Below are 15,618 nucleotides of genomic sequence, written 5' to 3'. Positions count from 1 at the left end.
GAAACCATCCAGCTCCTTCCCAGCTGGGTCTGATCCAGAATTGAGCCTGACAGACCCTCCAGGTGCAACTAGGTGGGCTAATTAGGATCTCCAGATCCCCTTAACCCTTTGTGAGCCTGTGTGGGGTTTATACACCCCAACACTGGGCAATATTTTAAATGAAACAGGCAGAGGAATTTTGTTTAATAGTTATTTTAAAAGCTCCCTGCTTTGGATTCCTGGGAGGGAATGGGAGAGCAGCGAATCACAGGGCTAATCCAGCCTCCTCCAAGGATCAGCATCTTTCATTTCCCTCCCTCTATGAAACTCTTCCACTGGCCCCATAAAATTTCACTTGGCTATAGCAATCCATCACTCCCCCTAGTGCAGTGGTGGGCAACCTGTGGCCCGCACTGCTTGCCGCAGCGCCCATTGGCCAGGAATGGTGAACCATGGCCACTGGGAGCTGTGGGCGGCTGTGCCTGCGGACAGTCGATGTAAATAAACTGTCTTGCGGCCCGCCAGCGGATTACCCTGATGGGCCACGGGTTGCCCGCCACTGCCCGAATGGCAGATGACAATAGAACAGTTGTGTCGAGCCTTCTTGCATGGATAGAGCTACCATTTTTTCTTCTCTCTGGTACTCACAAGAACACAATTCCTGGCATTTGCAGGTGTCCCACACCTAGCGTGGTAGCTCAACTGAGCCCATGCTGATGCAGAAAGAACTGCAGGCTTTTCAGTCTGTTCCAGGCCCTGAGCTGTGAAAAATTCCTGCAGTTCTCTAGACAAACTCACTCTGCCATTGTGTGCTTCTGTCCCTCAGGGTCAAAGTCTATCACTGAGGAACATCAAGAGCTGGGAAAGCCGCCCACGATGGATCGCCTCCTTCTGGCTCTGCTTCTCCTGTTGCAAGGTAATATGCTCCCTGGTTATTTCCTCACCTCTACGCTGGTCTATATGGCTTACAACAGCCGAGGTGGCAGGGATGTAGCATTATCAACCTTCTCCCCACCGCCAGTGCCAGGATAGTACCCGTTAGGAGGAAGCAGTCATGCCAGTATGGGTGGAGTGAGGTGGGGGCAGGAGGTACAGAGGGACTTTCCCTGTAATTAAGTTTCCTGAAAGACAGAGAGACCGTCATTGTGTTCCAAGATGGAATTCCCCTCTCCTTCCAGGACAGGCTAGAGGCATGTAGATGAATCAGGGCAGGAACAAGACTGGATGGACATGGAGAATGCGTTATTATCGTCTATGTTCCTCTTGTCTGATCAGCTCACCGGGGTGAAGTTAGAGTCCATTCAGAGGAAGGATGGGCCAGGCCTGAGCCTCAGGAGAGCTGGGTTCACATGCTTGCTCTGCAAACACCTCCCTGGGTGACCATGGGCAGTCACTTAGTCTCTCTGGGCCTCACTTCCCCATCCATACCATGGGGATAACAGGCCTGCCCTGCCTCACAGGGGAGTGTGTGGCTGAAGACAGGAAAGACTGGGAGGCACTCAGACTCTATGTTAATGGGTTCTTACATGGCTCCCAAGATTTTCAGAGGAGGAGCTCTCTCTGTCTCTTGTAGACATGCAGCACCTATCACAATGGAGCCCCTGAGCCTTCCTGTGATCCATGTAATAAATAGTAGACAGCTGTGTTGTGTGGGGTCACCAAGGGGGATGAGTAACCTGGGGAACTCCTGGCGTACGGAGCCCCTTAGGCTGAGCTACACCTTACCGGGCGGGTTTTGTGTAACGCAGGGGTCAACGGAAGCAGCCGCCATGCCGAAGATTTCCGATTCTGTGGCGAAAGAAGACAAACGAAGAAAAGCCGTATCATTTATCAGATGCGGCCAGAGAACATCATCACCATCGAGAACAGTGCTGAGACGCTGCAAATAGCTGCGCCATTCCCAAACCTTGACAACCACACGTTACCGGACAACTTGGGGAACTACCGCTTCTGCCTCTACTGGTACCAAAGGGACAGGATTTTCAACCTCACGTACGGCAGAAACAACTACACGCTGAGTACCGAGGCGAACCCTTCCTTCGACTTTTCAAACCCAAGCGCACCGCAGAATAAAAGTGGGGTCCCTGTGCTTTCCAACGTGTCCTACGCCTACGGCAAAGGCCTGCGGAACACCTCCCTCAGCAGCGCTGCTGTTTACTTCTTCTCCATCCGTGGTAGAGTTGAATCAACATGTTGAATGGGTTAGAGAGCTTGCAGCCTCTGAGCATGTTCAGGCTTGGAAGCTAAGCGGGGCTGGCTCTGTCTGCCCACCCGTGGATGGGAAGGTTCTGGGGAAACCGCTGAGGCACCATTAGGAGGTAGAGCAGGGCAGTTGGCTTCTCCACCAGTCGCTAATTCCATCGTTTTTCAAAAACGGCCACTAGTTTTGGGTTCCTCGTTTTTTGGGCACCCACATGCAGCGCTCTGGGGCCGATTTCCCCACGGTGTCGAAATCCCACCTCTCCCACTGACGAGAACCGGAGTTGTGGGTTCTCAGCACCTCTGGAAATCCAGCCCAAAGTTTCTCTGTGTAAGCACACAAAATAAGTGACCACTTTTGAAGATGTAGCTGCAAAGGTCCTGCATTTCACCGGATAATCCCTCATCTAGTCACAGTGTCCCACCTTTAATGGTCAGTTGTGCTGCCTTCAGCAGTGCCGGGGTCCTCAGGTCACAGCTGTATGGGGGGCCTTATAGGGATCCATCATGACACCAGCAACACTCCATCCTGTAGAACATCTGCATGGTTGGAGACCACTGAGATCAAGATGGAGCTCTGGGTGCTAGGACCTGCAGTGTCCATGGCTGCACATGGGTACTGGAGTGACCTCAGCTGCATTCTGGTTAGAGACATACAGAGTAAGAGGCGGGAGAGCAGGAGCATACATGCTCGAGATTGCACCTTGAGGTTCTCGGCCTGTGCAGATAGGTGCAAACTCATGTCATTCCTATGCTGGAGCTGCTGTAACCTAATGGCCTGCCAGACAATGGGGCAAAGCTATTGTCAAAGTATCCATTACCTGCTATTACCCTCAGCTAGCCCATTCCTTACAATTTGGTGCAGCCAGTTGGCTGTTCAGGAGCCCTCTGCAAACTTCAGCAAGCCAATCTCCTATGCAACTGAAGTCCAGAGGAATGAGACAGGCAAGAAATGCACCACCATGGGCTGTCTCCCCTCTCATGAGTCCTGGTGGATGCAAGAGGCTCAGGGATCACCTCCTGTGAATTCTTCCTTTTGCATGGCTAGCCCCTGTGACTCGGCTCAAAAGGCCAGGTTTGTAAAGGTATTTAGGCACCAGAAGATGCCAAGAGGGGCTTCTGAGAATCCGCTGAGGTGCTTAATAGCTTTGAAAGTCTGGCCCCAAATGCCTTAAGCCGTACCCATGCTCTGCTTGGCCATTCAAACCTACCCAGGCATGGCCATTGCAAACACCCCGCGTCTGGCTTGCCACTCACTCATGCTGATGTAAATCAGGAGTGGCTCCATTGAATTCAGACCAGTCCTCATCAGACCCATGATTGCCAATCAATTAATAATGCAGTTGCCTAAGAACACAGTATAAAGCACTCGCTGCCGGGGGGAGGGATCCTGCAGAAACCAGAATTGTCCCCTCTTCACAGAATTAATCACCGCGTTCTCTTTTCTTTCCACATCGACTGCTGAAGACATCAGCAAGGTGCATGCAATTGAAGAACAATTAAGGAATTTAGCAAACTTCATGAAGAATCCCAATAAACCCACTGGAAGACAGACCAATGCCAAAACACCATATGAGTGAGTACAGTATACAAACTATGTCCATCTCCTCCTCTCCCAGATCAGGCGCTTGCCATCACTGTCTGTACAGCCTCACATACCCGAGGATCCGTCTGGGGAGCTATGGTTTTCGGGAGAGGTGGGTCAGATGTAGGGCCTCCCAATCGCAGCAGTGGGTCCTCAAAACTCTCCTTCTGTCACTTGCTGATGGTACAGCCCCTGCTTTGAGGCTCTCTTCCCTCCTACCCTCTCTAGATCCATGCTCTGTTCCTTCTTCCCCAAAAGGAGACTTCTGCATTTGGAATCGGACCTGGGACAGGTGGTGTTTGAAGGGGAGAGCGAGACTTTTGGGACGAGTATGGTGCGTGCAACTGTTTTGAAGATAGGACCCAGCAAAGCCTCTCAGGATCTGCCCTTCATGTCTGAACTGGAGGTGAGTGCAGGTGTGCCAGGGGTCCAGGCTCTTTTTCCCATAGTCACAAAGTCATGACAATAGAGTTCAAGGCCAGAAGGGACCACCAGATCATCTAGTCTGACCTCCTGTACAGTATAGGCCACCAACACCTACACACTAAACCCAACAACTGGAACAAGACCCAAGTATTACAGCCTAAAGGAGACTAGCCTATTGTGTGCGACAGGCAGAGAACAGCAGGGACCGAGGTGCACGAATGCCTGGGGACAGTGGGGAAATGATGAAGAGAGAGACCTTCAAATGATCCTGACAAGCGACCTGCGCCCCATGCTGCAGAGGAAGGTGAAAAACTCTCCAGGTCACTGCCCATCTGAGCTGGGAGACAGTTCCTCCTCAAAGCCCCATATGGCAGTGATCAGTTATACCCTGAGCATGTGAGCAAGAACCAGCCAGCCCAGCACCCGAGAGAGAGGACGCTCAGGATCACCTCAGCTCACCGGCCACCCCCATTCAATGTCCCACCTCCATCCCTGAGGCTTCAGAGGAAGCAGACAAAAAAATGACCTGGTGGCAAGGGGAACCCTCCCTCCCTGATGCCTGCCACTGACCAGCTGAAGCCCCGAAGGGCTTGAGCTTTATTTTACATAAGAACAGACAGTACAGGTTCCATGCCAGCCATCCCTTCCCCCAAATCCAGGGGGTGTCTGTTCCCTACGGGTCTCTTACCTGAAAGTCATGCCCTGCTTCTGGGCTTCCCACAGGAGTTGATCTGCTGCCTGCAGCTCTTTCTGATGGCTCCATACCCAGCTGGCCTGCCTGCTGGCTTCTGTAATCGCCTCATCCCGAGCTGATCAGTCACAGGCTGGGTCCTGCTCCTCTTAATGGCCCAGCCCTCCGGTGACAGATTGAAATGACCTGCAGGGCCTAGAGCAGGGACCCCAGACCAACCAGAGCGTTTGCAGAACCTCTTGATGCACTTGGCATGTTTCCAGGTTGTGCCTTGTTCTCCGTGGAATCTTTTCAGGTCATGGTCCTGGGTTGGTCTTTGCAGCATTACGGTTTGCAACGTAGAGGGGACCCGACTCCTTCCCATAACCAGGGTAACCTGGGACGTGTCTGGTTACAGCGTGTAGTTAAAGGGATGCCCTCACCCCGAAAAAATCAGACTTCTGTTCTTTGTACCGATTGCAAGGGAAATCTCCTTGTCGCTCTGGTTTCACTTTCTTCCCTTGGTGCCTTAGTCAGCACTTGGTGGAGTCCCAGGCTCTGACTAGTCGCACTTCCCATCTCCTGAGGGTGATCAGAGGAGCCCCCTGCCCTCACGCCCCAGGAGAGCTCGCTGGCAGGCTCGCGCCCTTGCGAGGGCAGCCAGGAGGGAACCTCCTTTCCTTGAGACTCCTGCATGGGGAGCCCGGCTCCGCCCTTCTGGCATGAGGCTGGGGAACAGCGGGAGGCAGGGTAGGTAGAGGACCCCGCCTTTCGAGCCCAGGGAGGAGCGTCGAGGGGGTGAGGCTTCATCTCAGTGCTGCTGCTGAAGAGAGGGAACAGCCAACCCGGCAAAACTACTGGAATAGAAACGTTCTTAACTTGAGTTGCTGGCGTCCCTTTAATACCCAGCCCGGTGCTGTCCACACTAGAAACCAGAGCAGTGATGCATATGGGTCCCTGGCCTGGGCTAGACGGCAGTCAGATCCTCAGCTGGGGTAAATCAGCCTAGCTCTGTTGATGCCGATTTACCCCAGTGGATAATCTGGTGCGTGTGTAGCCAGAGCCCGAGGCTTTCCCTAGCGTCCTCCCCGAACTCGCCGCATCCTCCGGCCACTCTTCGAGGGCTCTACTGGGCTTTGTTTTGCAGGTGGGCAGAGAGGTCCATGGGTTTGCGGTGAATCTGCCGAGGATCCTCTTTGCACAGGCGAAGGGCAGGAAGAAGAACACTGAGAGTCGAGTGCTCCTGATGGATATCAACAGCCAGGCCCTTTTCCAGGTAACGACCGGGCTCAGGGATGGGAATGAATTTGGTGCGCGGGTGTAGTAAGCGAGGGGCTAATAGTGCTGGGCAGCGCTGGGCCAAGTTTGGTTGGGAGCAGCTGCTACGAATGCCGAAGATACGTGCTGCCCACAACTCTGCCAGGGCCGCTTGAGAGCATCCCCGCTGCCGGTCCTGCCCTGCTCCCTCGGTCTGCCAAACATCGTGAAACCTGGCCTGCCGTGCAACCTCCTGCTCAGCCAAGTTTGGGCTGGTATCCAGCTCTGACCCCCGACCCACAGCACCCCCTGCTATGCCAGCCTGGCCCCCCTGCCCATGCCCCTTCCCCCGACTCACAACACCCCCTGCTATGCCAGCCCTGCCAATGCCCCTCCCCCCGACCCACAGCACCCCCTGCTATGCCAGCCTGGCCCCCCTGCCCATGCCCCTTCCCCCCGACTCACAGCACCCGCTGCTTTGCCAGCCCTGGCCCCCCTGCCCATGCCCCTTCCCCCCGACTCACAGCACCCCCTGCTGTGCCAGCCCTGCCAATGCCCCTCCCCCAGACTCTCAGCACCTCCTGCTGTGCCAGCCCTGGCCCCCTGCCCTGCCAATGCCCCTGCCCCCGACCCACAGCACCTGCTGCTTTGCCAGCCCTGGCCCCCTGCCCTGCCAATGCCCCTGCCCCCCGACTCACAGCACCCCCTGCTATGCCAGACCTGCCAATGCCCCTCCCCCCCGACTCACAGCACCCCCTGCTATGCCAGACCTGAGCCCATGCCCAGCCCTGCCAATCCCCCTCCACCCCAACTCTCAGCACCCCCTACTATGCCAGCCCTGCCAGTGCCCCTCTCCCCGACTCTCAGCACCCCCTGCTGTGCCAGCCCTGGCCCCCTGCCCAGCCCTGCCAATGCCCCTGCCCCGACTCTCAGCACCCCCTGCTATGCCAGCCCTGCCAGTGCCCCTCCGCGACTCTCAGCACCCCCTGCTCTCCCAGCCCAGAGGCTCCCCTGAGCTGATGCTGCCTATCTGAACTGTACCCGGTGGCCCAGTGTCCTGTGTGAACAGATTGAGTAGGATGAGACCCCAGAGGTTATTTTTGCTGTGTGCCTTTAGCCAAGCTCCCATTTCCAGAGGAGCCAGGCCGGCGTACTCACAGTCCCCTCCCCACCCCCACCGGGAAACGCTGCGGACCCATCATAGACACGCACCGGGACAGTGCTAGGAGGGTCCCAAAATTCAGGTTCCTGCCAAAGCTCTGCCCGTTGCGATCTCCCTTTGTGCCTAGTGACTGCAGCTCAAACCAGTTCCTGGCTGGGCTCCGGAAGAAATGCCCCCTTGCCCCAGCAGGGTATTGTACAGCTAGGGGCAGTATGGAAGGTGGCACCTTCCCCTGAAGTATCGGACTGCAGCTCCTCTCAGCGTCAAGACACCGGAGCAGCTGGACCATTGGCGGTTGTGATCTGGCCTTTGCCACGGTACATAGGAGGCCACCCGGTGCCCTGATGCCCTCCCGCAGAGGACTGTGACAGCGACAAGGCACAACCTGAGGAAAGGCTGCGGCGGCTCCTGTCGCTTGTGTGCGCAGACCCTCTTTGGGTTTGTATTGTCTGCTGAGGAAGGTGACAAGGAAGCTCTCTGGCTCGGAGATCTCCAGGGGTTTTATAGCAGCGTGGTGTCCGGCAGCTGTCACTCTCCCACGCTGGCATCACGGTCTTTCCATCTCTTTCAGGACCAGAACGGCAGCAGGGTGCTCGGTGAAAAGGTGATTGGCATCACTGTGGGGAACACCCCCGTATCAGGCCTCCCCCAGGACATGGTCCTCAAATTCTTTCATGACCAGCTACCGGTAGGTGTGAGAAACGGCCTCATTCAAATGAGTCTGTCCAGACTGGGGAGGAGGGGGCGGAAGCTGGGACTTCTGCCAGCTCAGCTTCTGCCTCGTCTCTGTCGCCCCATCCTCTCTAGGGGATGCCCTTCCAAAAAACGTAACTCAGGACAACTAGCCACTTCCAGGCGACACAACCAGTGTCCTTGATCTTTCCCTGTTGCTGGGAGCAGCCTCCCTGTTGAAAAAGGAGGTGACGCCCTGGAGTGCTGGGGAGAGAATGATCTTTGTTTCCTGGCTCCAGTCACATGACAAGGGCCAGAGTTTCTTTTCTCCTCCTGCCCCATCTTTCCCTTGATCTGCCCCTCAGCCAAACTTGCCTGCCCCGTGAATAACCCAGAGAGGGTCCTGCGTCACCACCCATGTTCTTGTCCTTTCAGAGGAACGTGACTCCACGGTGCGTGTTCTGGGACGTGGACTCCAGTCGTGAGTATCTCAGAGAGAGCAGGCTGTTTTGCAGGGCCCTGGGTCTCCCCCAGGTCACTTACACCTGTGCAGTGGGGGAGTGCAGTGCTACCCTCCCAATTTGACAGTACCTTTATGCTGGCTTTGCACAGGTGTGAGGACTCAAGGTGCGGGGCAGGTGGGAACCAGACCTCTAGCCTAGCTGCCCAAGGAAGGGACTGAGCTTCAATCACTTTACAACCTGACACATGGGACTGGATTGTCCTTGATATTTTAACTCTTGTAGAGACAAACTCTTGGCCACGTCCAGCTCTCACTGGAGTGGATGAAAAGACTCCCGTTTACCGTGGACCATGGCCCAGCGCATGGTCAGTGGCTGGATACACATCCATCCCTTTTCCATCAGTGGAAGATGATCAGTTTTCACTCTGTCCTTCTCCAATCTGTGTCACTCATCCCAGCTCCCTGTGACTTCCCCTTTTCAGCCTCAACGGGGCTTGCTTTGACCGCCTCCCCTCATCTGTAAATCCTGCCATTCCTCTAATGCCAGGGATACAGCCCCTAGATCTCTATGCATGGCTAGATCTCAGGCGGTTCCCCCACGGATATCCCAAAGAATCTGTCCCAGGCTCTGCTCCCCACGCAGATATGGGTGGGGGTGATTTCGGGTGCTAGGAGTCCCCAGTATAGCAGTGCTGCCATGTGGTCTGTAAGGAAGTCACTGGGCCCCATTGCAAAGCACTCTCTCATTCTCTCACCTGCTTGCAGACACCGTGGGTCAAAGACTTTCTGTGAACATTGACTTGGGCTGAGTGTGTGACAGTCCCACCCACAACAGGAAACACTGCTTTTCTCTTTGCAGATGGCCACGGCAGCTGGAAAAGTGATGGCTGTGAAACAGAGACGGGTAATAACCAGACGGTCTGCCGTTGCAACCACCTCACCTATTTTGCTGTGCTGATGGTGGGTACCAGCTCCCACTCGAGCTCTCTGCATCCTCACTGCGTGGTCTCTGTGGTGATGGGTAAAGCTCTCAGCTCTTGCCCAGCGTGGCTCTAACACCTCCCCTGTCCTCTCCATTCTCAGATGTCCTCTCCGGGGATAGATTACATCCACAAGAAGTACCTAACGATTATCACCTACATTGGCTGCATTATCTCAGCTGTGGCTTCCCTCTTCACCATCATCCTCTTCTGCTGCTCCAGGTACAGTACTATGGTTCGGGGCAGGGGATTAGCTAGCAGCCTGTAACTCGTGCTCATGCTGACCAGTTTGCTTCCCCATGCAGGCAGCATCCCCCTCGGCTGCCATTACACACAGATTGGCCAAGATTTTTCTAAAGGGACTTGTGATTTTGAGGGTCCACCATGAGACACCTGAAAGGGGCCTGATATTCAGGAAGTTCTGAGCACCCTCCCCCCGACCTAGAAACCAGACCCCTTTATAAGGTCTCCAGATGGGCCCCCAGAACCACCTATCATTTTTAATAATCTTGACCGCCATCTTGGTCTTTAGCACTAATGCAGCGAGCATGGGCATGCACAGATCTTTAGCAGTGTGTTAACAAGGGGTTGACGCAGACTACAAGAGGCTTCCTTTGAGAAATTAGGCTGTATGCAATGGCCAAACCTGTCGCCTACACACATGCTTCAAAGGCCAGATGAGATGTAGCTTCCCAGTGGAACAAGGGGACCAGGATCGCTCACCTGTTGCAGTTACCGGTGGCTCAGTAAGTTCACCCATCTCAGCCATCAGCTGGCTATGGCCATGTGGAATAGGCACTGGGCTCACGATCTCCTGTTGTTAAGACACAGATCTCTTGTGTGTCTCCGGTTAGTGTGAACTGCTTGAATCAAAGCACTGGGACCCCATCGTGGGCTTTTGTGGATGCTGGGTCTGGGACTCCCAGACACGATCAGGAGTGAAATCTCTTCCTCTGCCTTTCCCAGGAGGAAGCACAGAGACAGCACCATAAACATCTACATTCACATGAACCTGCTGGGGGCCATCTTCCTGCTGGATGTGAGCTTCCTCATCACTGAGCACTTGGCCTCCATCGGCAGCGAGGCGGCCTGCAAAGCCGGCGGCATGTTCCTGCACCTATCTCTGCTGTGCTGCCTGACCTGGATGGGCATTGAGGGCTACAATCTCTACAGGCTGGTGGTGGAGGTCTTCAACACCTACGTGGAGCACTTCATTCTCAAGCTCTGCGCGGTGGGCTGGGGTGAGTATGAAAGGAGGCCCAGATGGCCCTGAGAACTCCAGGCCTCTGCGCCCCTAGAAGACTTTCCTCTCACAAGGATAAGAGGATGATTTGCTCACCGTCCATAAGTACCGACACGTGGAAGAGATTTCTGAGGGCAGAGGCTGTTTAATCTAGCAGGCAAAGGCGTAAGACGAACCAATGTCTGGAAACTAAAGGTAGAGAAATTCAGGGTAGAGATCAGTCCCCTCACTGTTCAGAATTGTGCCTAAAGCATTGGCGGCAATGGTATCTCCATCACTAAGGCTTTTAAGTCAAGACTGGCTGTCTCTGTAAAAAATACACGGTCACTCAAACACCAGTTATGGGCAGGAGGCACTGGGTGAACGTCTCTGGCCTGTGCTGTGCAGCAAGTCACACTAGATGATCTCAAAAAGAACAGGAGGAGTTGTGGCACCTTAGAGACTAACAAATTTATTAGAGCATAAGCTTTCGTCATCTACAGCTCACTTCATCGGATGCATAGAATGGAACACATAGTAAGAGATTGATATACATACACACTGTGACAAAGCTCTGTCCTTGCCTCCGTGGGTCCCGCGTTTCCTGGCGGATTTCGCTAGCCTCAGAGGCTCACTGTGACCCTCCACGTAACCCTTCTTTCTCTAGAGACAAGGGTCACAGTCTACTGAGCCATTTTCATCATAAGCCAGCAAGGGAGGTGAGGAGAAGTTATCCTTCCTTGCACAGTCTCTGTTGTCTCCCAGTCTCAGTGATTAATCAGGGGGCAAAGGTGTGGGTGGGTGTGTGTGGGGGGGGAGCCCGGGCCCACCCTCCACTCCGGGCTCCAGCCCAGGGACCCTAATAGTATCAGCTATGGTAGCTTTTAGAAACATGGCATGTACAATTCCCTGGGCTACTTCCCCACAGCAGCCCTCACTTCCTCAAACTCCACCCTTACCTCAGGGCCTCCTTCCTTGTGCCTGATATGGTGTGTACTGCTCAGCCTCTCCAACAGCACAGCTTCCTCCCACAGCTCCTGACATACACACCCACCTGACTGACTGGGAGGCTTTTAACTAGTTTCAGCCAGCCCCTGATTGGCTTCAGATGTCCCAATCAACCTAGCCTTCTCCCTGCCTTCTGGAAAGTTCTTAATTGGCCCCAGGTGTCTTAATTGACCTGGAGCAGCTCAGGGATTTGTTTAGCCTGGAGCTAATATATCTATCTCCCACTACTTTTCTATAGCCATCTGGCCTTGCCCCGTCACAACACACATACAGATAAGTTGGAAGTTACCATACAAACTGTGAGAGGCTAATTAGTTAAGATGAGCTATTCTCAGCAGGAGAAAAAAACTTTTGTAGTGATAATCAGGATGGCCCATTTAGACAGTTGACAAGAAGGTGTGAGGATACTTAACATGGGGAAATAGATTCAATATGACAGGTTTCAGAGTAACAGCCGTGTTAGTCTGTATTCGCAAAAAGAAAAGGAGTACTTGTGGCACCTTAGAGACTAACCAATTTATTTGAGCATGAGCTTTCGTGAGCTACAGCTCACTTCATCGGATGCATACCGTGGAAACTGCAGCAGACTTTATATACACACAGAGATCATAAAACAATACCTCCTCCCACCCCACTGTCCTGCTGGTAATAGCTTATCTAAAGTGATCATCAAGTTGGGCCATTTCCAGCACAAATCCAGGTTTTCTCACCCTCCACCCCCCCACACACAAACTCACTCTCCTGCTGGTAATAGCCCATCCAAAGTGACAACTCTCTACACAATGTGCATGATAATCATGACCCAGCCACTTCCAGTCTCTCTTCACACCCAAGTTAATGGTATCTAGTTTGCCTATTAATTCAAGCTCAGCAGTTTCTCACTGGAGTCTGTTTTTGAAGCTTTTCTGTTGCAAAATTGCCACCCTAGATACCATTAACTTGGATTTGAATCGAGCCTGGGAGTTCCATTCTATGCATCCGATGAAGTGAGCTGTAGCTCACGAAAGCTTATGCTCAGATAAATTTGTTGGTCTCTAAGGTGCCACAAGTCCTCCTGTTCTTTTTGCAGATACAGACTAACATGGCTGCTACTCTGAAACCTGTCATAGATGATCACAGTGGTCCCTTCTGGCCTCAACACCAATGAACCTATGAGCAGTGTGGACATGAGGACCCAAAGCTGTACCCAACCATCCCTGTTCAATGCACTGTCCTCAGTCCACCGCTAGGGTGACAAAGGGTATGGGAGAACAACATGGTCAATTCCTTAGGAGTAGAAAGGATGAGCTCCTTTTTCAGGGACCTGCAAAGAGAGGAATTGGGGCGAGGGAAACTACCTAATGCTGTTCTCTGCATCCAGGGCTTCCCATCTTTATCGTGGGTGTGATCTTCCTGGCGGATCAGACAAATTATGGACCATTCCACATTGAAGTATTTGAATCCCTTGAGAAATCCACCAATGCAACCATGTGAGTAATTGGAATGGCATCACCATGTTCTGGTTATACCACGGCTAGCCGTGCCTCCTCCCATGAGTCAGTTTCACACAGCGTGGACCCTGGATCATACCAACAGATTATATCCCCTCTGCTGGGGTTTTCCCGAAACCTTTTCTTCCTCCCGCTGCTCAGTCCATCCAGATCCCCAGCTGGCATAAATCAGCAAAGCCCTCGTGACTTCAGTGGAGCTGTACAGCTTTACATCAGCTGGGAGACCGGCCTCCATGTTTAACTCTGGGCTGGAGGCCGAATGTGCCAGTGGGTTCCCCCGAGCTCTCCGATCAGACCTTCAGCCCCTTTTAACCTAGAGGATTATGGACCTGAACTATCTGCCTTTCTCCTCCCTCCAGATGCTGGATCACAGCCCCCCTGATCCATAACATAGTCAACCTGGGCATCTTCAACCTGGTGTTCCTCTTCAACTTGGTGATGCTGGGAGCCATGGTGTGGGAGATCCGCAGGCAGAGGAAGAGAGGCCACAAGCTTAAGCACACCCTGGTGCTCCTGGGGCTGAGCCTCGTGCTGGGCATCCCCTGGGCACTGGCGTTCTTCTCCTTTTCCTCGGGATCGTTCCAGCTCGTCGTCATCTACCTCTTCACCATCATCAACACTTTGCAAGGTGAGCGCGCAGGGCCGGGCGCACTCTCCCCATCTCGCCCTCTCCCGGCGACGTGCCGTCACCCCGGGGCGAGGTTCGGGGGTAAATGGCGCAGGCGTCTGGAGTCTCTCTGAGGAGCAGCTGATGAGGCTCTGACACAACCCTGTGCCCTATTCCTCACCATGGGGGAGAGGCTCCCCTCCGTACTAGAGCGTGCCTCGCTGTGTGTAGGGATCTCTCCTGCAGGGCCCTGGGATTTTCTGTGCGATAGCACCCAGTGGCCACACGAGGGTACCACCAGCTAAGGTTCGAGACACTGCTCTACTACGTGGGCACCGTGATGGATCCGAGACCCCGCTAGCTCAGTTCTTCTGCCGTATAGTTAAAGGGCAGGAGTGATGGGATGCGGGGCCAGCCTCCCCCTGCAGTCAGGGGACCCATTGTCCTGCTCTCTGCATTGCCCCTGCCCAGTGAGCGCTCACCCATTTCTCCCTTCTCTTGCAGGCTTCCTCATCTTCCTCTGGTACTGGACAATGGTGCTGCAGGTCAGAAAGTTGAAGTCCTACCCCTCACCGAATAGCTCTGACAGCACCACTTTGCCGTTCAGCACCAGCCGCAACAGCGCAGACTGAATCTCCTGCTTTCTCTGGTCACAGCTGGGACGGTCTCTGCCCTGTGAGTCAAGAACCAGGCGTCGCACTCCCAGAGGGGAGGTGGAGGCATCGCATTTGTCTGATGCTCCTGCTTTGCTACACGCGGCCACGTATAATCACAAGAAATGTAGAGAAATTCACGCACGTACACCCAGACACTCTGAACCGGGAGCTGCCGGCATGGAGTCTGTTGTTCGCTAAGACCACGGCAGCAGCTCGGTTTCTCTCTGCACATTCCCTTCTGGATCTCTCGGGTCCAGCCCTGCCTGGTTCCCAGCAGCATTAAACACCAGTCTTGTAGCACATGCATACCCCTGGGCTCCCAGGTAGATCACCCCTTCAGTATAAACATCACTGGAAAAGACAGAGAGTGTTATAAGCCAGCAAGGGCTGCAGCCTTCTCTGATGGGGAATCATGGACCTAGTCTATTTCACGCTCCTGTTACATCTCTATCCACATCACAGCCTAGAGAAAGGGCAGGGAAGAGCCTGGTATCCACCTCTCCCAGGGCTCCAGTCACATCAGGCAGCTGCCAAGTGAAACCACAAGGGCAGAGGAGAGATTGGGCAACGGTAAAGGTTTCATTTTCTTCAGAATGCAGGACAGGCCCATGAGCATCTCTGGCGGGTCCAGACTGGATCAGGCAAAGAGCTTGCCTTCCTCTGTAGCATGGGGCACGAGTCACTTGCTGGAGGAGTCTCTGCTCCTTGAAGTCTTTAAACCATGATTTGAGGACTTCAATAGCTCAGACATAGGTGAGAGGTTTATTGCAGGAGTGGGTGGGTGAGATTCTGTGGCCTGCGTTGTGCAGGAGGTCAGACTAGATGATCATAATGGTCCCTTCTGACCTTTGTATCTGTGTATCCAGGCAAACACTGTGGAGTAGGCATGTGTGGGTTATATGCATCTTAGGTAACAAGGCCTGGGGGGTGCTATCACCCCTCCTGCCCAATGTGTGTGGCGTGCTTCTGGGGGAGAGTTTGCTAGGGCTCGGTTCTCCTCTCACACTGATGTAATTAATGGGCTTTCAGGGTAAGGCACCCAACTCTGACTGCAAGTCAATGGGGGTTGGGCATCTCAACCCAGCTGTGCTGTAGGAAATCTCCCGCATTGTCTGTAGGTCACAATGCAGGGTCACTTCCCCAAGGGGTTTGCCTGGTGGAGGTGGGTGGCCATGGATGGATTTTTGCACACGCACCTTGAACCCGATGGAAAAGTGCATTTTTTGCCAGCCTAACAGGAAT

General features: G+C 53.8%; 1 protein-coding gene across 1 annotated transcript in view; it reads left to right on the top strand.

The window, feature by feature from the left end:
• Positions 1–15,618, top strand: part of LOC311528896 (adhesion G-protein coupled receptor G1-like) — a 58,089-nt gene that overhangs the window by 23,528 nt on the left and 18,943 nt on the right. Inside the window, exons 2-14 of the mRNA XM_084644392.1 lie at positions 806–895; positions 1,728–2,153; positions 3,646–3,754; positions 4,022–4,169; positions 6,007–6,135; positions 7,850–7,966; positions 8,386–8,431; positions 9,273–9,373; positions 9,497–9,615; positions 10,360–10,634; positions 12,984–13,092; positions 13,473–13,741; positions 14,225–14,343. Of these exons, the coding sequence (XP_084500518.1) occupies positions 856–895; positions 1,728–2,153; positions 3,646–3,754; positions 4,022–4,169; positions 6,007–6,135; positions 7,850–7,966; positions 8,386–8,431; positions 9,273–9,373; positions 9,497–9,615; positions 10,360–10,634; positions 12,984–13,092; positions 13,473–13,741; positions 14,225–14,343 (2,007 nt within the window). The 5' untranslated portion in view covers positions 806–855. The remainder of the gene's footprint in view (positions 1–805; positions 896–1,727; positions 2,154–3,645; positions 3,755–4,021; positions 4,170–6,006; positions 6,136–7,849; positions 7,967–8,385; positions 8,432–9,272; positions 9,374–9,496; positions 9,616–10,359; positions 10,635–12,983; positions 13,093–13,472; positions 13,742–14,224; positions 14,344–15,618) is intronic.

Source organism: Lepidochelys olivacea (genome assembly GCF_965140295.1).
Source record: "Lepidochelys olivacea isolate rLepOli2 genome assembly, chromosome: 12".
NCBI lineage: Eukaryota > Metazoa > Chordata > Testudines > Cheloniidae > Lepidochelys > Lepidochelys olivacea.
This window is presented reverse-complemented; position numbering and strand designations above follow the sequence as displayed.